Here is a 25691-nt window from a genome sequence, read left to right as displayed (position 1 = left end):
ACCTTTAAAAAAAAAGTTAGGGGCGTGGATCAGAAATCAATCAGTATCTGGTGTGACCACCATTTGCCTCGTGCAGTGAGACACATCTGCTTCGCATAGAGTTGGCTCAGGCTGTTGATTGTGGCCTGTGGAATGTTCTCCCATTCCTCTTCAATTGCTGTGCGAAGGAGAACTAGAAGACGCTGTCGTACACATCGATCCTGAGCATCCCAAACATGATCAATGGGTGACATGCCTGGTGAGTATGCAGGCCATGGAAGAACTGGGTCATTTTCAGCTTTCAGGAATGATGTACAGATCCTTGCGACATGGGGGCGTGCATTACCATGCTGAAACATGAGGTAATACCAGCGGATGAATGGCACGACAATGGGCCTCAGTATCTCGTCACGATATGTCTGCGCATTAAAATTGCCATCGATAAAATGCAATTATGTTCGTTATCTGTAGCTTATTCCTGCCCGTACAATAACCCCACCACCATGGAGCACTCTGTTCACAACGTTGACATCAGCAAACCGCTCACCCACACAAAGCCATACACGCTGTCTGCCATCTGCCCAGTACAGTTGAAACAGGGATTAATCCGTGAAGAGCACACTTCTCCAGCATGCCAGTGTCCATTGAAGGTGAGTATTTGCCCACTGAAGTTGGTTACGATGCCAAACTGCAGTCAGGTCAAGACCCTGGTGAGGACGACGAGCACGCAGATGAGCTTCCCTGAGATGGTTTCTGACAGTTTGTCCAGAAATTCTTCGGTTGTGCAAACCCACAGTTTCATCAGCTGTCTGGGTGGCTGGTCTCAGACAATCCAGCAGGTGAAGAAACCTGAGGTAGAGGTCCTGGGCTGGCGTGGTTACACGTGGTCTGCGGTTGTTAGACTGGTAGGACATACTGCCAAATTCTCTAAAATTACATTGGAGGCGGCATATGGTAGAGAAATTAACATTGAATTCTCTGGCAACAGCTCTGGTGGACACTCCTGCAGTCAGCATGCCAATTGCACACTCCCTCAAAACTTGAGACATCTGTGGCAGTGTGTTGTGTGACAAAACTGCACATTTTAGAGTGGCCTTTTATTGTCCCCTGCACAAAGTGCACCTGTGTAATGATCATACTATTTAATCAGCTTCTTGATATGCCACAAGTGGATGGATTATCTTGGCAAATGAGAAATGCTCACTAACAGAGATGTAAACAAATTTGTGCACAACATTTGGGAGAAATAAGATTTTTGTGCGTATGGAAAACTTCTGAGATCTTTTATTTCAGCTCATGAAACATGGGACCAACACTTTACATGTTGTGTTTATATTTATGTTCAGTATATATATACACACACACACACACACACACACACACACACACACACACACACACACACACACACACACATACACACACACACACACACACACACACACACACACACACACACACAGCCTTCGGAAAGTATTCAGACCCCTTGACTTTTTCCACATTTTGTTAGGTTAAACCCTTATTCTAAAATTGATTAAATCGTTTTTTTCTACACACAATACCCCATAAATCGGAACGCAAAAACAAGTTTAGAAATGTTTACCATTTTATAAAACATAAAAAATGGAAATATCAAATTCACATACACTACTGTTCAAAGTTTGGGGTCACTTAGAAATGTCCTTGTTTTTGAAAGAAAAGCACATTTTTTGTCCATTAAAGTAACATAAAATTGATGTTAGAGTATAAAAGTAGTTCAAAAATTAATGTTGTAAATGACTATTGTAGCTGGAAACGGCTGATCTTTTATGGAATATATACATAAGCGTATTTTCATTTTCAGCAACCATCACTCCTGTGTTCCAATGGCACGTTGTGTTAGCTAATCCAAGTTTATCATTTGAAAAAGCTAATTGATCATTAGAAAACCCTTTTGCAATGATGTTAGCACAGCTGAAAACTGTTGTGCTGATTTAGAAGCAACACAACTGGCCTTCTTTAGACTAGTTGAGTATCTGGAGGATCAGCATTTGTGGGTTCGATTACAGGCTCAAAATGGCCAGTAACAAATAACTTTCTTCTGAAACTCGTCAATCTATTCTTGTTTAGAGAAATGAAGGCTATTCCATGTGAGAAATTGCCAAGAAACTGAAGATCCCGTACACCGCTGTGTACTACTCCCTTCACAGAACAGTGCAACTGGCTCTAGCCAGAATAGAAAGAGTGGGAGACCCCGGTGCACAACTGAGCAAGAGGACAATTACATTCAACTGTCTAGTTTGAGAAACAGATGCCTCACAAGTCCTCAACTGGCAGCCTCATTAAATAGTACCCGCAAAGGCCTCCCGAGTGGCGCAGTGGTCTAAGGCACTGCATTGCAGTGCTAGCTGTGCCACTAGAGATTCTGGGTTTGAGTTCAGGTTCTGTCGCAGCCGGCCGCGACCGGGAGACCCATGGGGCGGCGCACAACTGGCCCAGCGTCGTCTGGGTTAGGGGAAGGTTTGGCCGGCAGGGATGTCCTTGTCCCATCGCGTACTAGTGACTCCTGTGGCGCAGTGCATGCTGACACGGTTGCCAGGTGTACGGTGTTTCCTCTGACATATTAGTGCGGCTGGCTTCCGGGTTAATTGGGTATTGTGTCAAGAAGCAGTGCGACTTGGTTGGGTTGTGTTTCGGAGGACGCACGGCTCTCGACCTTCGCCTCTCCCGAGTCTGTACGGGAGTTGCAGTGATTGAGACAAGACTAACTACCAATTGGATATCACGAAATTGGGGTAAAAAACTTTTTTTTTATAATAATAATATTACCAGCAAAACACCAGTCTCAACATCAACAGTGAAGAGGTGACTCTGGGATGCTGGTCTTCTAGGCAGAGTTGCAAAGAAAAAGCCATTTCTCAGACTGGCCAATAAAAATAAAATATTAAGATGGGCAAAAGAACACAGACACTGGAAGATTGGAAAGAAGTGTTATGGACAGACGAATCTAAGTTTGAGGTGTTCGGATCACAAAGAAGAACATTCGTGAGAAGCAGAAAACATGAAAAGATGCTTGAGGAGTGCTTGACGCCATCTGTCAAGCATGGTGGAGGCAATGTGATGGTCTGGGTGTGTTTTGGTGGTGGTAAAATGAGGGATTTGTACAGAGTAAAAGGGATCTTGAAGAAGGAAGGCTATCCCTCCATTTTGCAACACCATGCCATACCCTCAACTCATTTCATGTATGTTTTCATGGAAAACAAGGAGATTTCTAAGTGACCCCAAACTTTTGAACAGTAGTGTAAGTATTCAGACCCTTTACAGCCTCAAGTCACACCTGTATTTGGGGAATTTCTCCCATTCTTCTCTGCAGATCCTCTCAAGCTCTGTCAGGTTGGATGGGGAGCGTTGCTGCACAGTTATTTTCAGGTCTCTTCAGAGGTGTTCGATCGGGTTCAAGCCCGAGCTCTGGCTGGGCCACTCAAGGACATTCAGAGACTTGTCCCGAAACAACTCTTGCGTTGTCTTGGCTGTGTGCTTAGGGTCATTGACCTGTTGGAAGGGGAACCTTCGGAAGGTGAACCTGAAGCAGGTTTTCATCGAGAATCTGTCTGTACTTTGCTACGTTCATCTTTGCCTCGATCCTGACTACTCTCCCAGTCCCTGCCGCTGAAAAACACCCCCAAAACACCCCCACAGCATAATGCAGCCACCACCATGCTTCACCATAGGGATGGTGCCAGGTTTCCCCCAGACTTTGTCGCTTGGCATTCAGGCCAAAGAGTTCAATCTTGGTTTTGTCAGACCAGAGAATCTTTTCTCATGGCTTGAGAGTCTTTAGGTGCCTTTTGGCAAACTCCAAGCGGGCTGTCATGTGCCTTTTACTCAGGAGTGGCTTCCTTCTGGCCACTCTACAATAAAGGCCTGATTGGTGGAGTGCTGCAGAGATGGTTGTCCCTCTGGAAGGTTCTCCCATCTCCACAGAGGAACTCTAGAGCACTGTCAGAGTAACCATCGGGTTCTTGGTCACCTCCCTGACGAGGCCCTTCTCCCCGGATTGCTCAGCTCTAGGAAGAGTCTTGGTGGTTACAAACTTCTTCCATTTAAGAATTATGGAGGCCACTGTGATCTTGTGGACCTTCAATGCTGCAGGCTTTTTTTGCTACCCTTCCCCAGATCTGTGCCTCGACACAATCCTGTCTTGGAGTTCTACGGACAATTCCTTGGACCTCATGGCTTGGTTTCTTGCTCTGACATGCACTGTCAACTGTGGGACCTTATATAGACAGGTGTATGTCTTTCCAAATCATGTCCAATCAATTGAATCTACCGCAGGGGGACTCCAATCAAGTTGTAGAAACATCTTAAGGATGATCAATGGATGCACCTGAGCTCAATTTCAAGTCTCACATCAAAGGGTCAGAATACTTATGTAAATGTGATATTTCAGTTTTTAATTCTGTATAAAAATGTGCAAAAATGTCTATTATGGGGTATTGTGTGCAGATTGCTGATGCATTTAAAAAAAAAAATTGAATAAGGTTGTAACGTAACAAAATGTGGAAAAGGTCAAGGGGTATGAATACCTGCCGAAGGCACTGTATATTTATACTCCAGACTCATTGATCACCCTAATATTTCTATATTTCTTAATTCCGTTCTTTCCCTTTTAAATGTGTGTGTATTGTTGTGTATTGTTAGATTTTACTACACTATTGGAGCTAGGAACACAAGCATTTCGCTACACCCACAATAACATCTGGCTAAATATGTGTATGCCACCAATAACATTTGATGTGATTTAGATTTTTGATGTCTTGTATTCAATGTGTATTTTTCGACCCCCCTATGTTGCTGACACTTGAGAGCAAGCTTTTAAGCGCATGTCATACAACAAACAAATTGACCTTGAAGTTGAAGGGAAGAACATCACTGTACTCACAAACTGGGAGTTGTCAAGGGGCATAGCAGAGATGGTCTTGTAGTTGTCCATGAGCGCTGTGTCAAACTCCTGCAGACCTCCCTTGTCTTTGACAAAGATGCTGACGGCACGCAGCATGAAGGACATGAACAGGTGCATGTGGATGTAGTTCCTAGTGCAGTGGAGGCGTCTGCATGGCAGGCAGACAGGGGTAAAACACTCAAGGCTCAACAATCAATATATTCAATCAATGAAATACATTTTATAAAACCCTTTTACATCAGCAGTTGTCACAAAGTGCTTTACCCAGCCTAAACCTCAAAGAGTAAGCAAAGCAGTAGCAAAAGGACAGTGGCTAAGAAAAACTACCTAGAAGGAAGAAACCTAGGTAGAAACCTAGAGATAAATTCTAGGCATCGACACATTTGTTTTTGGCATTCAAACATAGTTTATTGTGTTGAGAGGATTTTGGAAATGTACTGTTAATACATATACAGTTGAAGTCGGAAGTTTACATACACCTTAGCCAAATACATTTAAACTCAGTTTTAAACTATTCCTGACATTTAATCTGAGTAAAATTCCCTGTCGTAGGTCAGTTAGGATCACCACTTTATTTTAAGAATGTGAAATGTCAGAATAATAGTAGAGAGAATAATTTATTTCAGCTTTTATTTCTTTCATCACATTCCCAGTGGGTCAGAAGTTTACATCCACTCAATTAGTATTTGGTAGCATTGCCTTTATATTGTTTAACTTGGGTCAAACGTTTCGGGTAGCCTTCCACAAGCTTCCCACAATAAGTTAAGTGAATGTTGGCCCATTCCTCCTGACAGAGCTGGTGTAAGTGAGTCAGGTTTGTAGGCCTCCTTGCTCGCACACACTTTTTCAGTTCTGCATACAAATTTTCTATAGGATTGAGGAAAGTCCTTAAGCCATTTTGCCACAACTTTGGAAGTATGCTTGGGGTCATTGTCCATTTGGAAGACCCATTTGCGACCAAGACTCCAAGAACACAGGATGAGATGTTACTATCCTTTGTGCAAGCACTTCCAAGAGTTCATGAACAGTGAGACTGGTGAAATTTGGGGAGCGCATCGTCAGTAGTGTACCTTTGGTTCCTAGGGTGTTTCGGCCTTTCACACTATACACCCTCCCCAAAGGCGGCCAGCGACAGGGTGATCAATCCTACGCTTGCGTCCCATTCCCAATTAGTCATAGGAGTTGCCTTGTTGCCTTGTTGTTGATAGCCAACATCCCATGGGACTCCCTGAGTCAAGCATTGTTGACCGCATACCTCCTGGCCCTCTCACTTCGGGGCCCAGCTGGGGTCTTTCCTCTTCATCCAGAGCCATTGACTGCTGCCTTCTGCCGCCTCTGATACAGCTTTGATTGCCGAACGCTGGCTCTGGCCCTTAATTCCCAGGTCTCTAAGCAGTCTGGTTGTAGATGTTGCCACAAAACCTCTGCAGCCCACCTCCACTGGTCGGACTTCTGTGTTCCAGCCATGATGCCGTGCTTCGGCAGCTAGATCGGCATAGCGCAGATGTTTTCGCTCATAAGCCTCATCTACTGAGTCCTCCCAGGGTACTGTGAGCTCAATGATGAAGACCTTCTTGAGCGAACGGGACCAGAGCACCATGTCAGGTCTTAGGATGGTGGTTGCGATCTCCGGAGGAAACACAAGTTGCCGGCCAATGTCAGCTAGCATTTTCCAGTCGCGGGCCAAGCGCAGCTGGTCTCGCTCTAATGGTGTAGAGCCGCTCTTCGGTGGTTTAGCCCCTTCGCGGACAAAGGTCGTCCGTAAGGGGTGTGATGCTGCTGTGGGTGGTAGGGAGTTGGTGGCAGCTCGCTTGTCCTCCAGGGCGGACGCAAGGTTTTTAAGGACTTGGTTGTGACGCCAAGTGTAGCGTCCTTGGGTGAGGCTTGTTTTACACCCTGTGAGAATGTGCCTGAGGTTGGCTGGCATGGAACAGAGGGCACAGTCCGGATCTTCACCATACCATTGGTGAAGATTAACTGGTGTTGGAAGGACGTCATATGTTGCTCTGATGGAAAAGCTCAACCGCCTCGCTTCCATGGCCCACAGATCCTTCCAGCTGATCTTCCTCTTCTCCACACTGTCCCATCGAGTCCACTGTCCCTGTTTGGCAAGAGAGACTGCCTTGGCCCACCTTGCAGCCTCCTCCTGATGGCGTACTTCCTGCACTACCATCTTCCGCCGCTCTAGTGCAGTGGCCTTACTCCAAGCAGCACGGCTAGTTAGCGCAAGGCCTCCTCTCCCTTGCTGAACATGACCCACAATGTCAGCATGTCTGAGGGCTGCTGTTGCCTCCTGGACTGCTTTTCCTGGCCTCCATTTGCGCCCAGTTGCCAAGGTCGGCGCGTTGTTGCTCACCACTGGGTCTCGAGATTCATTCAGTGTCATCTGGAGCCTGGTTTTTGCACACTTGAATTCCTCTGTTAGACTGGTGAGGGGCAGCTTGAGGACACCATCTCCATAGAGGCCTATGGTGGTAAGGCATCGTGGAACTCCGAGCCACTTCTTTAAGTAGCCTGTGACTCCTCTTTCCATCTTCTCCACTGTTGAGATTGGAACCTCATACACTGCTAGGGGCCACAACACCCGGGGTAGGAGACCAAACTGCAGACACCAGGCCTTTAACTTTCCAGGTAGCTGGGTGTTGTCGATGGACTGTAGGCTACTACTGATGTCTTTGCGCAGCTGTTGCACCTGGTCTTTGTCCTTCAGGCTTGCATCATACCACCTTCCAAGGCTTTTTACCGGCTGCTCAGACACTGTTGGGATTTGGTCATCTCCGATGAAGAATTTCAGGTCAGAGAGTACTCCCTTCACAATCGAGATGCTGCGTGACTTGGATGGTTTAATCTTCATACGGGCCCAGCTGATGTTCTCCTCGAGTTTTCTGAGCAGTCTCCTGGTGCATGGGACAGTGGTGGTCAATGTTGTAATGTCGTCCATGTAGGCTCTGAGTGGAGGGAGGCGGAAACCAGAGTCAACTCGCTGTCCACCAGCAACCCATTTTGAGGATCTGATGATAACCTCCATTGCCATTATGAATGCCAACGGAGAAATGGTACATCCCGCCATTATACCTACATTCAGGCACTGCCATGAGGTGGTGAACTCTGAGGTGGTGAAGCAGAACTGCAGATCCTGGAAGTACGACTTCACCAGGGTTGTGATGGTGTCCGGTATGTGGAAAAATCTGAAGGCAGACCACAGGAGTTCATGGGGCACAGAGCCAAATGCATTGGCGAGGTCGAGGAAGACTACATGGAGGTCCCTTTTCTCCACCTTGGCCATTTGGATCTGGTGCCAGATCATGCTGGAATGTTCCAAGCAGCCAGAGAACCCTGATATTCCTGCCTTCTGTACAGATGTATCGACGTACGCATTCCTTTGCAGGTACTCGGCCATCCTCTGGGCAATGACCCTAAAGAAGATTTTACCATCGACATTCAGTAAGGAGATTGGGCGGAATTGGCTGATGTTCACTGCATCCTTCTCCTTAGGGATCAGGACCCCGCCTGCCCTACGCCACACTTTGGGTATTATCTTCTTTTGCCAAGCTGTTCTCATAAGCCTCCAGAGGACCCTCAGGACGTCTGGTGCGTTCTTATACACTTTGTACGGGACTCCATTTGGCCCCGGGGCTGATGCTGTTCTTGCCCGTCGAACTGTGTTTTCCACCTCTTTCCATGTCGGAGGGCTGGTCTCAATATGATGTTCTGGGGGTTCAATGGGTGGGATATCTGATGGGATGGCCAGATGTTCATGTCGTTTTGAGTCAAAGTTTGTTGTTATCAGGTGCTCCTCTAGGTCTTTCTTTGTTGTTTTTAGAGCTCCACTTTTTTCCTTCGTGAAGAGACTTTTAAGGAACTTGAAGGGATCTTTATAGAATCGAGTTCTAGTTTGTTCTTTCTTCCTTCTGCGTTTCCGTAGGTTCTCTGCTCTACGGAGGGATGCCAACCGGGTTTTAATGTCAGCCTGAAGTGCCTCTATGCCCTCCTTTTCCACTTCCGAGGCCTTCTTCCACTGTTTCTTAAGCTGTCTCCTTTCTTGAACGAGGCGCTTGATTTCTTGTTGCCTCCTGGAAACTGGTGGGGTTGGAACCTTTCTCCCGCCTTTTGCCTCTTGCACTCCAAAGCTTTCTGCCCCGTACTCATAGATGATGTCCCCCATCCTCTCCAACTTCTTTTCCACTGTGCCTCGAAGTTTCTCGAGGGTCAAGGTAAGGTCAGTATTCACTGCTTCCCACAACTTCTTGTCACTGGCGCCAGGCCACTTCACATACGGTCTGTGCCCTGGTAGTCTCCTCTCGACTGCAGGTCTGGGAGGCTGGGTGAGTTCCACTCCTGTTGTTGGTTCCACCTCAGTTGTTACTTCGGTGCTTGAGTTTACGTCCTCCATGACAGTGGTATTGATGCACTGCAAACTATGGTTTGCGTCCAGTTGCTGTGCTTCATTCAACTGATTTGATCGCTTTCGCAGAAAGTGATCAATGCGAGGCCTCTGTCTCTCTTTACCCAAACACCCCTTCTTCCCCTGGTGGATCCTCAACCCATGGTGTGATGTAACTTTCCTCCAACCACAGACACATACCTGCATCTGTTTGTGGCCCGCTGTTGCAGCGGAACTTGTGACAGTTGCTGTGGTGTTCTCTTGTGCTGTGCTCTCATTACTCGTAGTCGTTTCCGGTCCAGTCGTTACCATGTTGTCAGCCGATGGTGTCCTCAAGCTTTAACTTCCTGACTGATGTCTTGAGATATTGCTTCAATATATCCACATCATTTTTGTTCCTCATAACGCCATCAATTTTGTGAAGTGCACCAGTCCCTCCTGCAGCAAACCCACCCTACAACATGATGCTGCCACCCCCGTGCTTCACAGTTGGGATGGTGTTTTACGGCTTGCAAGCCTCCCCCTTTTCCCTCCAAAACATAACGATGGTCAATATGGCCAAACAGTTCTCCAAAAGTACAATCTTCGTCCCCATGTGCAGTTGCAAACCGTAGTCTGGATTTTTATGGCGGTTTTGGAGCAGTGGCTTCTTCCTTGCTGAGCGGCCTTTCAGGTTATATTGATATAGGACTCGTTTTACTGTGGATATAGATACTTTTGCACCCGTTTCCTCCAGCATCTTCACAAGGTCCTTTGTTGTTGTTCTGGGATTGATTTGCACTTTTCGCACCAAAGTACGTTCATCTCTCGGAGACAGAACACGTCTCCTTCCTGAGCGGTATGACGGCTGCGTGGTCCCATGGTGTTTATACTTGCGTACTATTGTTTGTGCAGATGAACGTGGTACCTTCATGCGTTTGGAAATTGCTCCCAAGGATGAACCAGACTTGTGGAGGTCTACAATGTTTTTTCTGAGGTCTTGGCTGATTTCTTTAGATTTTCCCATGATGTCAAGCAAAGAGGCACTGAGGTAGGCCTTGAAATACATCCACAGGTACACCTCCAATTGACTGAAATCAGAAGCTTCTAAACCCATGACATAATTTTCTGGAATTTTCCAAGCTGTTTAAAGGCACAGTCAACTTAGTGTATGTAAACTTCTGACCCACTGAAATTGTGATACAGTGTATTCTAAGTGAAATAATCTGTCTGTAAACAATTCTTGGAAAAATGACTTGTGTCATACACACAGTAGATGTCCTAGCCGACTTGCCAAAACTATAGTTTGTTAACAAGAAATTTGTGGAGTGGTTGAAAAACTAGTTTTAATGACTCCAACCTAAGTGTATGTAAACTTCCGACTTCAACTGTACAATATAAAACCTAATTGCATTGAGTAACCTGAATTGAATAAAATAACCTGAATTGAGTAAAATACACTAAATTCCACGGTTTATAAAATCAAAATGGTTCCCCACAATCAGTTTCCTCAGACCATTTTAGTTAGTTTTACAGTGTACTGTGTTTTTTAATTTAAACTTTATTTAACTAGGCAAGAACAAATTCTTATTTACAATGATGGCCTACACCGGTCAAACATGGACAACGCTGGACCAATTGTGCACCGCCCTATGACTCCCAATCACAGCTGGTTGTGATACATCCTGGATTCAAACCAGGGTGTCTGTAGTGACGCCTCTAGCACTGAAATGCAGTGCCTTAGACCACTGCGCCACTTGGGAAATACTGAGGGAAGATGCTTGAGTAATACTTCCTTCTCTAATTGCATTCATGATATTGACAACTCATAATGAAAGGCTTTGATATGTTGGATTCACGTCTCCAACTCAACCAAGAATCAAAGTTAAAGAATAGGCCAAAATCTAGTCTAATTAAAGTTTAATTTAATTTAGTCGTATTCTTTAACTTGTACAAAGCGTGTTTTGCTCTATTATTAGGGAATTATGGCAGTCCTATTCTTTAACTTTGATTCTTGGTTGAGTTGGAGACATGAATCCAACAAATCAGTATTTAAGTAGTAGACAAACTGGAATTAAGGCCAGACTAAGTCAGTGGCACAAAAGATACATCTCATTAAATGTTGATATTTGGTTGTTTTGACAACCAAACACAATTCAGTTTTGGTGTGCAGTAACTAGCCTGTTAACTTTTCGACAAGTTAACAAATAATATGTAGGATTCACGTCTCCAACTAAACCAACAAAAATTAAGAATATGATTAAGCCAGTGGCTCAGATGAAACTATCCAAGCATTAGATATCTTTTAAAATGTTGATATTTGGCTGAGTTGTCAACCAAACACAATACAATAATAAATATGTAATACAGCAAACAGCCTAAAGTTAAGGCTATCTTACAAACTAATGTAACAGTGTTTATTCAACCTTGAAATAAGTCACACATCCATGGCCAAATGTTGAGGTTAGCCTACTGTAACTATAAATGTCTTCTTATGTAATCAAAGAAAGTGTGCATGTTCAAGATAGCATGCAAAGGTCGCAGGTCTGTGGAGACCTTTACAATTTATATAATAACCTGTGAAGAATCTTGAACAGCATTGATCACTTGCACTATGTACTTTTCATGTAATCTCATATAAAATCCAGGTCATTTGGTTGCGCTATTTGATGAATCTTTTTGTGTTTATTTTTATTTCACCTTTATTTAACCAGGTAGGCCAGTTGACAACAAGTTCTCATTTACAACTGCGACCCGGCCAAGATAAAGCAAAGCAGTGCGACAAAAACAACAACACAGAGTTACACATAAAAAAAAGTACAGTCAATAACACAATAGAATAATCTATGTACAGTGTGTGCAAATGTAGAAGATTAGGGAGGTAAAGGCAATAAATAGGCCATAGAGGCAAAATAATTACAATTTAGCATTAACACTGGAGTGATAGATCGATGTGCAGATGATGATGTGCAAGTAGAGATACTGGGGTGCAAAAGAGCAAGAAGATAAATAACAATATTTGGATGAGGTAGTTGGGTGTGCTATTTACAGATTGGCTGTGTACAGGTACAGTGATTGGTAAACTGCTCTGACAGCTGATGCTTAAAGTTAGAGGGATATATATCTCCAGCTTCAGTGATTTTTGCAATTCGTTCCATGAAGCACAGTAATAACACATTAAGTTGTTGTATAAATAGAAAATATGACATTGTATTCCCATTTGAATTTTGTTGTGCTTTTAAATGGTTGAAAGTTCAGTGATAACACATTTAGATGACAACTAAACCAAATATCGAACATTGTTTTTCCATTGGAATTTGGTTGTGCTTATAGATGGTTGAAAGCATAGTGAAAACACATTGGGAATTCAACAAACCTCTGGCAGTTTTTTTGAGTGGGTGAATAAAGATTGAAATCTCATTGATCAACGTCTCAACCTAATATTACCCAAATTTCCACATTGAAATGGCATGCTGTGCCCAGTGGGTCTTCAGGTAATGCATTTTTTTTTCATCTTTGGGATGGCATTTCACAGAGAAATTGGAGATGAGTCAAGAAGATTGGCCAGGATATTTATTTTTACTTATCATTTACTGTGAGGCTGTTTTTGGAAAATGGTGATGAACAAATGAGGCCTAGTGCTATATGACCTCAGTGGAATTTACACAGGTGGATAGAGCAGCAAAGACTTTTCATTGAAGGGAACCCTGATACTAGGGAACATGTCTATTCTGCAATGGTCTATGACTGAAAGGAAATGACTGGGTATAAGAATTTAAAAAACAATTATACACTTCTGGAGAAAGGACCAATTGTTGGGATACAAGGCTGTCTTACCTGAAGTAGCCTATGATGACAATGGCCCCTAGAAGAGAGATGAAGGACAGTGCATATCCAATGGTGTACATGACGTACAGCCGGTCAAAGAAGTCCTGCTAGAGAGAAATGGATATCTTACAGGCCTGCTACACTGTTTACGCCGGCAAAAAGTTAGGCGTCTAGCATAGAAGCTAAAAACCTACCGTTTTCCCAACGCCCCAGTGTAGCTACGCTGTTAGCGTGAGTCAGAGCAACTCAAGTATTGTCATGAGTCAAGTGTGCAACCCCAACAATGTTAATTGGAATCTTTGGTGTGACTGAAGTGGTGATTGGGATTACCTTTTCCTCCTCTTGACCAGGTAAAAGGAATCTCAAGCAGTCAGAATAATTGGACCACGTTCGGTTCAACCCCTCCACAGAAACCCAGGAACCGTTGACATCACACTTCCTGTATGCATGACCTGGACACACAAGGTCTGGTCATTTACATTGCAACATACAGATAACTGCCAAAACAAAGGAAACACCAACATAAAGCGTCTTAGTAGGGCGTTGGGCCACCACGAGCCAGAACAGCTTCAAAGCAAACTTGGAATGGATTCTACAAGTGTCTGGAACTCTATTGGAGGGATGCGACACCATTCTTCAAAAATAAATTATATAATTTGGTGTTTTGTTTGTGGTCTGAAAACGCAGCCTCAGGTGCGTAAAGTTGAACACTTATGGGAGATTGGGCTGAGATCTCGTGACTGAGACGGCCATGGGGTATGGTTTACATCGTTTTCATGCTCATCAAACAATTCAATAGGTTAAATCCATTACATGTACATTGCTTGGGATGCTGGCCCATGTTGACTCCAATGCTTCCCACAGTTGTGTCAAGTTGGCTGGATGTCCTTTGAGTAGTGGACTATTTTTGACACACACGGGAAACTGTTGAGCGTAAATAACCCAGCAGCGTTGCAGTTCTTCACACAAACCGGTGCGCCTGGCACCTACTACCATACCCCGTTCAAAGGCACTTATAGTTTTTGGCTTGACCGTTCACCCTTTGAATGGCACACATACACAATCTAGGTCTCAATTGTCTCAATGCTTAAAAATCCTTCTTTAACTGTTCTCCTCCCCTTCATCTACACTGACTGAAGTGGATTTAACAAGTTACATCAATAAGGGATCATAGCTTTCACCTGGATTCACCTGGTCATGTCTTAGAAATAGCAGGTGTTCCTAATGCTTTGTATACTCAGTGTATATTCTTCAAGAATCAATGGGTGTATACCATTAATGTTTAAGTCCAAAAATGGATATAGCAACTAAATATTCTAGCTTTAAGGTAAAGTGTAAACAAAGACTTCTTTGGGGGTTTTATACCTTTCAACAAAAAAAAGCCAAACTTTGCACCTAGCGCAAACTCTTAGTAAATCTGTCTCCATGAGTATAGCAAGTGTGTTGCCTATCTATACCCCAATACCTTGATGGTTGAAGTCGTAGATGTAGCTGGGGCAGGGGACCTTGGTTAGCGCTCCGGGGGATCCCTGGGGCCAACAGATCAGACCGTCCCAGCCAGGGGGACAAAGGTAATCTGGACACGTAGTGGAAAAGGGGAGTAAGGTAATGTTAGTAGTGGGCATCAATACTGATAATTTTATATGATATTGGTTTATTTGCATTTGATATCGATATATGGACGGCATATTATGACATTGGTTTAACCTTCCTGTTAACTTACACCATTATGTAAAAACCCATACTGTACGTGACTGTTCCTGCATGCACAAACCCCTCTCATAGACCTTCTCACAGGCTCTCAACTTAGTGACTTAATTGCCTGCTGATTTGCCAAATCGTGGTGAATGGACTTATTAAACTGTAGATTTAGCTTTCACATAGGTTCCAATGAGCAATCAGAAAGCACTTGTCTGGACTTCACAGAGCTGTGGAGGTGAACAGAAAAGTAAAAACAATGTTTTTATAAAACCAATATATATCGATATCATATCAAAAAAATTCAAGTGATATATTAGTATGGATTTTCCATATTAGTGCCCATCACTAGATAATATACTATGGTAATATGCCAAATATGTAACATTTACTGACATATTGCCATTATAAGTCAAATCTTCACAATCACAAACGTCAATATGTGTGATGTACATATTTGACGCTTTTACGTTCATAAGTGACATTATTTGGACATTGTGTTGAAGGGTATCGTCATCAAGGGAACGGAGGCTCCCAGGCCTCCCATGGACACTCCTTCAGATAAATCTGAATTTAAAAGAAATCACTGCTATGGAACTCAAGGCATTATCATTGAAAGGTTTCATTGACTTGTTGCTTTTGTGCCTGTCCATGGTATGTGCTGGTAATCCTGCGGTCACTCGATTTTGATCCACTCAATTTAAGAAAGGGCAAATATCCAGCAGTGTGCACTCAGTCCACATCAATGTCATCAATGAAACAAGTTCAAGAAGGATCAATATACTACAACTCGGCTCCAAAGAGAAAAAATATTTCTTCCACTATGTCTATTTAAACCTCCTTGATTAAACACATTTCTAATATTAATCTATATTCCACGATGAGAGGGTGAGATGGAAAGACAAAGCTTATGAGTCACTCATTAGCGACAAGTGCAAGAACAGTGCTCATAGTCATTACAGCTATATATACTATCTGTCCACCAGATGAGTAGGCTAGTGGGAGAGCACTATGAGTAATAGGTTGTCGTCTTTTGTCAGCTAGCCCTCCTGATGGTTCAGTGAAACAAGTGACTAGGGTGGGGTGTGTCCCAAATGGCACCCTGTTTGTTCCCTTTATAGTGCACTACCTTTAGTGCCATTTGGGACGTGACCTGAGACTGAGTAATAAAGACCTAAGTGGGAGAGGAAATAAGATGCAAATAGATTAAAATAAATCCATATATTTTATGATTGCAATCCAGGTCTAAAGAGAAGTGGATATTTGTAGGTTTCAGTGTCTCAGCTGCAGTAGCCTTCCTATGCGTATATTGTCACGATCGTCTATGGGTGAGAGAGAGGACCAAGGCGCAGCGTGTGCAAAATACATTCTCTTTATTTCGAGAAGGGAAAAACACGCAACGAACACTATAACAAAACGAAACAAAACAAAAAACGATCGTGAAGCTATAAACGTAAGTGCACACACAAGCTACAAACGTACAACATAGACAATTACCCACATTAACCTAGTGCCTATGGCTGCCTTAAATATGGCTCCCAATCAGAGACAATTAATGACATCTGTCTCTGATTGAGAACCCTTCAGGCAACCATAGACACAGCTAGACATCTATCCTAAACATAAACCCAACTACTCTAATAAACCCCCTAACCTTACAACCACCCTAGACACTACAAAAACACATACATTCACCATGTCACACCCTGACCTAACTAAAATAATAATGAAAACAAAAATAACTAAGGCCAGGGTGTGACAGCTGGCGTATTTATTTATGTAGCTAACTATTTATTTAGCAAGTTAAAAACATATTATAAACTGGTTACCAACATAATTAGAGCAGTAAAAATCTATGTTTTGTCAGACCCATAGTATACGGTTGGATATACCCCAGTTAGCTAGTTAGCTAGCTGCTAGGAGGATGTCATGTCATTGGAGGAGTGAGTGAGTGACCAACTTTTTTTCTCATGTCGTTTTTCGGTGACTACATCTAGAGATGCAGGTGTCATTTGGTTAGATAGCAGGAAATGTGAATCGCTTTGCTAGCTAGCTAGTTATGCTGCACTTGAATGACTGTTATCCACAGTTAGCATATCTCTTTGTCAATAAAATGTAATGTATCTGTTATAGTCCCAAAAAGTACAACTACACTCTTAGGGGAAGAAGAGCTATCTACAACCTAAAAGGGCTCTTCGGCTGTTCCCATAGCAGGATGCTTTGAATAACCCATTTTGATTCCATGTAGACACAGAGGGTTCTGCATGGAACCCAAAAGAGTTCTACCTGGAACCAAAAAAGGTTATTCTGTGCCTATTGGGACAGCCAAAGAACCATTTCGGAATCTTTTTTTCTAAGAGTGCACACTAAATCAAGCACAACTCGAACATTGTCATGCATTTTAGAGAATATATTTGACCAGGGTCTGGATACAACACCTCATACAACAAAGATTATGTTTACATAATCCCATGACATTAAGTGAACATGTTTGGCCAATTGTAAAGAAGAAGCTGAGCTCCACACACTACAGCATATTAGCACTTGTTTTCTTAAAACAATGCGGGAGATTACATAAACCTGCGTGCTAAAATAATCATGATTCAAAAAAAAAAAAAAGATTTACGAGTAGATTAGTTGACGTCTCGTTGTTACCGTGTTTGACAGCTGCTTCTGGTTCTCTATTTCCACCCCAATTAAATAATGACCTATAAGAGCATTGACAATCATAAGGCTTGTAGCCTAATGAATGAATGTCAAATACTTACTGTAATAATGGAGTCTATATCATACAACTGTTTCATGTCAACATAATTACAATATCATTTGTGCAATTTTATATATTTTTATTAGACTATAACGCCATTTGAATAAAAAAAATATTAACACAATCATGATAGGCTTGATTTAAATTACAATTTTAAACATGGACAATGTTCAGAAATATTGTACTTTCCTCTCTTGAAATTTCCATAGCCCTACTGTATTAAACCAAGTCATAATTAATGTATTACATAAATTAGAAACATTTTTTTTTTTTTTTACTCATGTACACCAACATGAATTTTCAGTACATAAAATGTGTAGGGAAAAATGCCACTGTAGATTTGTCGTGGTAAATGAGAAAATACTTTATTTCAGATGTATAGAATGATTCTCAAATACTGTAGATACAGCCGTCCTTAGTCTACTCAATTAGCATCTTTGAAGTTAAGCACCGCAGGAGTGGTAATATGATGGCTAATAATGGTTGCAACTGAGATCAGGTGTGTGGGTGATCTTAGCTCGTATTGATGGTTTAACGAGAGAACACCTGGCAGTAATACGGTGGCCAATAATGGTTAGAATTGGACCATTGCCTTTAAAGGGACAATCTCGGAATCAAACAACAACAGAGCTATATAATTGCTATATATCATCAATTTAAAGGCCCAAATGGATGAACCAATCACAGACTGCCCCGTCATCTAAAATTGAAAAGGGAACACAAGATTATTTAGATCTGGTTTAAGTTATCTGGAAAAACCAAATACAATAGACAAATACACCACTGATTGAGGGGAAGTGGGGTTATACAATTTTGTAAATGTTTATTTATTTTACTCTAATGAAAGGCAGCATATCATTTAGCCAATAAGTTGTTTCATTGATGTCATTTTGGTAACACTTTATTTTATTAAGGGTCCATAATAAACTATTTATATGGCATTTATAAAAATTGTGTGATTAGTAAAGTCATTTTTCAGTCCCTAATCTAAAGTGAGCACTATTTATACTTAAATACCTTATAAATGTTTTCAGAGATCAGTGTAATTTCCTACAAAAAGATGCATGCCATTGGTAAACATTCCAGCAGTACCTGGTGTTGGATTCGAATTTTTTGAACATTGAGATATTAAATAAATGATAGAGAAGAAGCATAGAATATTAGGAGTGAAAGAGACTGGGTTTTATGTCTGAAGTTAATGGTTCTCTGTAGAAAGCCAGATGGCGTTGGAATGTGTTGGGGGACGGGAGGAGAGCACTGCGTTGATACAGGAAAGACAGATGGACATCTGTGGATTAGGTGAAGGAGGGGTTGAGGTCAGGAGGTGAGGTCAGATCCCCTGAAGGGAGTAATAAGGGTTTAATATCCTGTTACTCTTTTCCTGTAGAACCATAAGATTAAATGATTGGAGAGAAGGAGGAGTGTCTTAAGTGGGATATATATATATCTGTGATGTGAGAAATGTTGGGTTGTTTGAATTAAAGCTGAACAGAACCTTTGGACAGAATTAAACTTTGTTAGCTTCTCTAGTGTCCGTGTGTTATTTACTCTGATAAATAAGAACCTAACACTGGTAAAAGAATAAGCATGAAACACAGAATGTTTACAAACGTATGTGGACACCCCATCAAATTAGTGGATTCGGCTATTTCAGTTGCCCGGGTCAACTGTAAGTGCTCTTATTGTGAAGTGGAAATGTCTAAGAGCAACAATAGCTCAGCCACGAAGTGGTAGGCCACACAAGCTCACCGAACGGGACCGCCGAGTGCTGAAGCGCGTAGCGCGGAAAAATCCTCTGTCCTCGATTGCAACACTCACTACCGAGATCCAAACTGCCTCTGGAAGCAACGTCAGCACAAGAACTGTTTGTGCAAACGCACCCAAGCCTAAGATCACGACGCACAATGCCAAGCGTCAGCTGGAGTGATGTAAAGCTCACCGCCATTGGACTCTGGAGCAGTTGAAACTCATTCTCTGGAATGATGAATCGCGCTTCCCCATCTGGCAGTCCGACGGACGAATCTGGCTTTGGCGGATGCCAGGAGAACGCTACCTGTCCGAATGCATAGTGACAACTGTAAAGTTTGGTGGAGTAGGAATAATGGTCTGGGGCTGTTTTTCATGGTTCGGGCTAGTTCCAGTGAAGGGAAATCTTAATGCTTCAACATACAATGACATTCCATACGATTCTGTGCTTCCAACTTTGTGGCATTTTAGGGAAGACCCTTTCCTGTTTCAGCATGACAATGCCCCCGTGCACAAAGTGAGGTCCATACAGAAATTATTTGTTGAGATCGGTATGGAAGAACTTGACTGGCCTGCACAGAGCCCTGACCCCAACCCCATCGAACACCTTTGGGATGAATTGGAACGCCGACTGCAAGTCAGGCCTAATTGCCCAACATCAGTGTCCGACCTCACTAATGCTCTTGGAAGCAAGTCCACATACTTTTGGTCATGTGTATATATATACACTTGTGAATAACTAGCTAACTAACATTTACAAATGTGGGAATAATTATTAATACATGGTGGGCAAACGGCCTTATAAATGTTTTATAATGGACCCTTAAAATAAAGTGTTAGTCATTTCTGCATCTCTCAGAAGATATAGCAAACTGTATTTTCATGTTGCCTCCCAGTGAAAACCGTAATACTTCCGTCATGACAAAATTTGGATGGGTATCAGATGCTGGTCTGTTTATATTTAAACAGTCACCAAACAATACATACACTCTAATTAGCCATTATACTCCAATATCTGTTTATGTTCTGATATTTCTATTCTCCCACCTGGTTTTAATGGCTGGTAGATTTTGGATCAAACACACAAAGAGGTTTGTTTTTATCCATCTCTCACACTGCTCTCCACTACAGAATGTGGGCGGACACATGGAGGATAATAATATGGAGAGCAGCAGCCAGAAAGAGAAACAACTGTGGGTTTGGGACTGGTAAATTGGCAGATTCAAATGAATGGAATAAATCCACATTTCAGCACCCACAGATTCTGTGGCTAGGGAGACACCACAGCATGATATCTGTGATCTTAAGTCATCTTTGCCTAATCAAACTGCAGTGGTCTTCCAAGGAAATAAAGGCTTTTCAAGAAGTTCCTCCCTCCGTTCTTCAAGAGTGCCTATATGGGAAAACGAAGAAGAATTTTTAGAAATGTTTTTGTTTACTAAGTGGTGGCCATCATCCCAGTTCTTTTCCCCCCTCCCTAAGACCACTTATGTAGTTGTAGTTTTCATCCATGCTGTATCAAAAGTTGTCTCAAGTTACCCCAATTAAAAATATATAATAATAATTTGGAGGTGGATAATAAATCCTTTGGATAAATATCAGAATACAATTTTTTTGCTAAAAGCATTACTCAATTCAGTAAATCTCATGTTGAACATTGACTGACAATGTGAGAAATGCAAGGAGTGCAGTGTGTCAAAGTGTACATGCAGCAGCACCACATCCAGTCTCTTTTACCAACTCCAATCTCTGACTGAGTGAAGCCTGGGAGAACGTGGGCAGACGTGGAGCAGGCTAGTGTTTGCCCGTCACTCAAAACACAACCCCTTTTCCAATGCGCAGGAGGCAAAAACAGGTAAAGTTATGGGATTTGGTCTCTCCAGACAGGATGAAGTATGGTCGGCCGCTACGGTTACCATAAAGGTCTGTCTGGATCCACCTGGAAACACGCTGGCCAATGGGGCTCCGGTAAAGCTAGGTAGACCAATCATCTGCTTAGTGGGTACCAATTACAGAAACACAAACAAAAAAGTTGGTACATTTCCTATGCTGCCCAAAGATAAAACGATTTACGTAAGTCAGTGTTTTCCCACCTGCAGGGTTGTGTGTGGAGATGTTCTGATGGCACTCAACTTTGACATCATACAGCAGGTACATCTGCTCCTGTGCTGTGAGGCCGACCTCTGGATGAACCTACAGAGTAGATTGCAGCATTGATTCAAAAAGTTGCCCCTTCGATGATGATCTTGGGTCAGATTAGCATTTCCCCCACTAATGGTTAAGGTTAGGATTGGAGAGGGGAAGCTGATCCTAGATATGTACCTAGGGGAATCTTCACCCCAGAGATAATTTGGATCTCAAACATGACAAGAGCAGAAATGGTAAAGTGGCTTTGATATAAAAACTTTGATCAAATCTAATGTCATAATTACAGTGACATACAGTATACCGTATCATAACACATACTTCATAAATTAAACATAAGTCATATACATCACAGTAAGCAATCGCTACACACACACGCTGATGCACTGTGCTCATAATTACGCCTCATTTAAATGCATTCAAGGAGAAAGTGGATGTTGAGTACCAGTCAACAATTTATATGCAAACACTGACTGATGAGTATGGAAGCGGGCATGGCTGAAAAACAATACATAACCGATCACATTTCCATATGAAATAGCACCAAAGGAAGAAACATAATATGTGGGGAAAAGAAATTGGATTATGGCCACCATTTTGTAAATGATAATATTTAGAAACATCCATCTTAGTTTCCCCATTATTTACAGGATAAATATTTTAAAAGATAGACAGAGAGAAAATGGTAAAGGAGTAGAGGAATAGGGAATTGTGGATGCAAGTAAAAAAGCAACCAAATTCATTATGCCAAGATCTTTGTCAACTAGACTTGCAATAGCCTGCCTAAACATAGGCTAATGCTGTTTCGTCGAGGCATGGACTCTACAAGGTGTCAAAAGCGCTCCACAGGGATGCTTCCCACAGTTGTGTCAAGTTGGCTGGATGTCCTTTTGGTGTTGGACCATTTTTGATACACAGGGTAAACTGTTGAGTGTGAAAAATCCAACAACGTTGCAGTTCTTGAAACACTCAAATGGGCACATACTACCATACCCAGTTCAAAGGCACTTCAATATTTGGTCTTGCCCATTCACCTTCTGAATGGCACACATACACAATCCATGTCTAAATTGTTTCAAGGCTTAAAAATCCTTCATTAACCTGTCCCCCCCCCCTTCATCTATACTGATTGACATCAATAAGGGATCATAGCTTTCACCTTGATTCACCTGGTCAGTCTGTCGTGGAAAGAGAAGGTGTTCCTAATGTTTTGTACACTCAGTGTATATAATCTTGCATCATGTTGCTGGTAGCCTATGTAAAATGGTCATGCAAATTCCGTATGTGTATGGTTTATTATATGCACAGATGTATGCACAGATGTAAACCCTATGGATTAATTCCTCCACAAAAAATACATAAACAATATTACTCGATTGGCTAGCCTACTTACCTGTGCGTAAACGTGTAGGTAAACTACATTCCAGCATAAAAGAAACTTCGCAAAGTAACTCAGAAGTATCGTATTCATTTTGAAGATAATTGGTGGACAGCGTTGCATACAGAGGTTTCGATAAACTCAAAAATCAGCTGTGTTTTTGAAGCACGCAGTAGTTCAGGTGTTGTGTCAAACCCGTGCTAGTCCGACTGTGTGTAGCCTAACCTACTCTGTGTATTTCCATCCAACGCTCTTGGAAGTCTGTTGAAAGAGGATTTCAGGAGAAAGGGCGCAGAAATAGCGTAGCATTGGTCAGAGTTTTGATGTCTTCCGTCTGAAATAAGGATGTACCATAAACTTGTTCAAAAAGTTTACTGATCACTTGTGTACCTTAAAATATATAGGCTATATGACTGGCCATTCAGGCTACTTGTGTCCTGTTGTAGTTTTTTCTCTGAAACACCATTTTAGTAGGCTAAGTTTGCTTTACAGAGACAATTTGGGCATGTTGTCTCGTTAATTGCCATTAAAAAATATATATGTTAAACACGAATACTCATTACGGTCAAAAAGTCGCAAGAAAATTCCAACCAGAATTATCCATAGGCTAGACGTGTAAAATCGAGTTTGCTGCTTACACCTGACAACCCAAATAACTATTAATCTCTACTGTAGCCTAGCCAACCTACCTACCTACAACTGCATTTCTCGGCTGAACGTGAGTAGTGGTGCTATCTATCTGTGGTGCTGAAATTTTGCGATGTGGGAAGAGATGTCGGCAGCGGTCTGCACGATTCAGTGTGTGTGTGTGTGTGTGTGTTCGCGTTCGCTCATGAGTGTCTTAAAAACGAATTTACATAAATTAAAAATGAATTCATTTTGGGAAAGTCATGAGTGTCTTAAAAACTAAATGACACAAATTAAAAATGAATGTTTTTTGAGAAAAAATTGTTTGCAAACAATAATGTTCATGTTGAATCTTGGTATGACTCAGAGTTTGTCAGATTTTGTCAAATTCTCTGTGTCTGTGATTGGAAGTGCATCACTTTTTTTAAATTTTAAATTCATGATAAAGCCATTGATTCTTGACAAATATAACATAGAAATGCCTCATGAGTTTAAATCAACGGTTTTACCCCATCAGAACCCAAATTGTAAGCTTGTTTTACAAAAGTTTTGTAAATAATGTATTAAACACTGTATAGCTTCAAAACATGGTTGAAACTATCATTTTGATCTCATGGATGGTCAGTCCTCGCATCCCTATGTAACGGATTTCCTCTTCGTCTGAGGAGGAGTAGCAAGGATCGGACCAATGTGCAGCGTGGTAAGTGTCCATAATGAGATATTTAATAAATCCACAGAACACTGAACAAAATAACAAAAGTACAAACAAACAACCGAAACAGTCCCGTATGGTGCAAACACTAACACAGGAAACAACCACCCACAAAACACAATAGAAAACAGGCTACCTAAATATGGCTCCCAATCAGAGACAACGACTGACACATGCCTCTGATTGAGAACCATACTAGGCCAAACACATAGAAATATAACAACAGAACAAAACATAGAAAAACAACATAGAATTCCCACCCCAACTCACGCCCTGACCAACTAAAATAAATTTGCTGATCGCCCCAACAGATCCATGAACGACGCAATCGCCATTGCACTAAACACTCCCCTATCCCAGCTGGACAAGAGAAATTCCTATGTAAGAATGCTGTTCATTGACTACAGCTCAGTCTTCAACACCACAGTGCCCTCTGAGCTCATCACTAAGATCAGGGCCCTGGGTCTGAACCCCTCCCTGTGCAACTGGGTCCTGGACTTCCTGATGGGCCGACCCCGAGTGGTAAAGGTAGACAACAACACCCCCGCCACGCTGATCCTCAACACGGGGGCCCCACAAGGGTGCGTGCTCAGCCCCTCCTGTACTGCCTATTCCCCCATGACTGCCGACCCCGGCCGTCTCCAACTCAGTCATCAAGTTTGCTGACGACACAACCGTGGTATCCTGATTACCAACAACAATGAGAGCCTACAGGGAGGAGGTGAGGGCCCCAGCTGAGTGATGCCAGGAAAATATGTGTTTTTTTGTCTGACAAGATATATCTTCTTACCAGTCAGTTTTTATGTTAGAGCATTTCACTTGTTTCAAGCTTTTTAGTCCTTAATTATCTTAATAAGATAATATAACTTGTTACTAAGATTTTATTACTGGTTCTGAGTAACTTAATGCTTGAAACTAGAATGACCAGAATTATAAAGCTGTTTGATCAACACTGACAAGTGCAAAACTGCTTTGTCGAAGTCAGAATTTCTTCTTTCAAGCATCCTATCCTTTTCGTCTCTTCACATATTAAGAACAGATAATGACCAAATGTAATTCACTGTTTTATTGTCAATCTTACACACAGCACAGCAATCATGTAGACAAAATACAGTACAGAACAAAGACAGTACACTTTTCATATCTGGGGAAAACACTATGAGTCATTTGAACTGTTGTACAATTCTATTACATCCCCAAGATGGTATTTGACTTGTACATAAGCTTGGCTATTGTTGCTAATTGTGTAATAAGAGGTAAACTCAACCAGCTTTTCAGCATCCACTAACTCAGTGGCCTGTGCAAAGTGTGGGAGCTCAACTTGATAAGCCATGACATTTCTATCAAAGCGTATAGTTTGAAATGGTAGATATTTCAAACAATAAAGCCTAGAATCGACAAAAAAGAAGTCTGTCATATTACCATTCAGTACTTTGGCAAAGATCATGGACTTCTGAGTTATGTATTTATTACAATTTATCACAAGCCATTTGACTGATACAGCAA

The 25691-nt window shown here is 42.1% G+C and overlaps 1 protein-coding gene across 1 annotated transcript in view; it reads right to left on the bottom strand.

Annotated features, from left to right (window-relative positions):
• The window catches only part of LOC120050718 (parathyroid hormone 2 receptor-like), a 34768-nt gene extending 12981 nt beyond the window's left edge, over positions 1–21787 (bottom strand). The window contains exons 1-6 of the mRNA XM_038997282.1: positions 21773–21787; positions 21417–21516; positions 14578–14688; positions 13443–13564; positions 13122–13219; positions 4901–5069 (exon numbers count right to left, since the gene is read on the bottom strand). Coding sequence (XP_038853210.1) covers positions 4901–5069; positions 13122–13219; positions 13443–13564; positions 14578–14688; positions 21417–21516; positions 21773–21787 — 615 coding nt within the window. The remainder of the gene's footprint in view (positions 1–4900; positions 5070–13121; positions 13220–13442; positions 13565–14577; positions 14689–21416; positions 21517–21772) is intronic.
• Between the last annotated feature and the right edge of the window lie 3904 nt (positions 21788–25691).

Source organism: Salvelinus namaycush, chromosome 7 (genome assembly GCF_016432855.1).
Source record: "Salvelinus namaycush isolate Seneca chromosome 7, SaNama_1.0, whole genome shotgun sequence".
NCBI lineage: Eukaryota > Metazoa > Chordata > Actinopteri > Salmoniformes > Salmonidae > Salvelinus > Salvelinus namaycush.
This window is presented reverse-complemented; position numbering and strand designations above follow the sequence as displayed.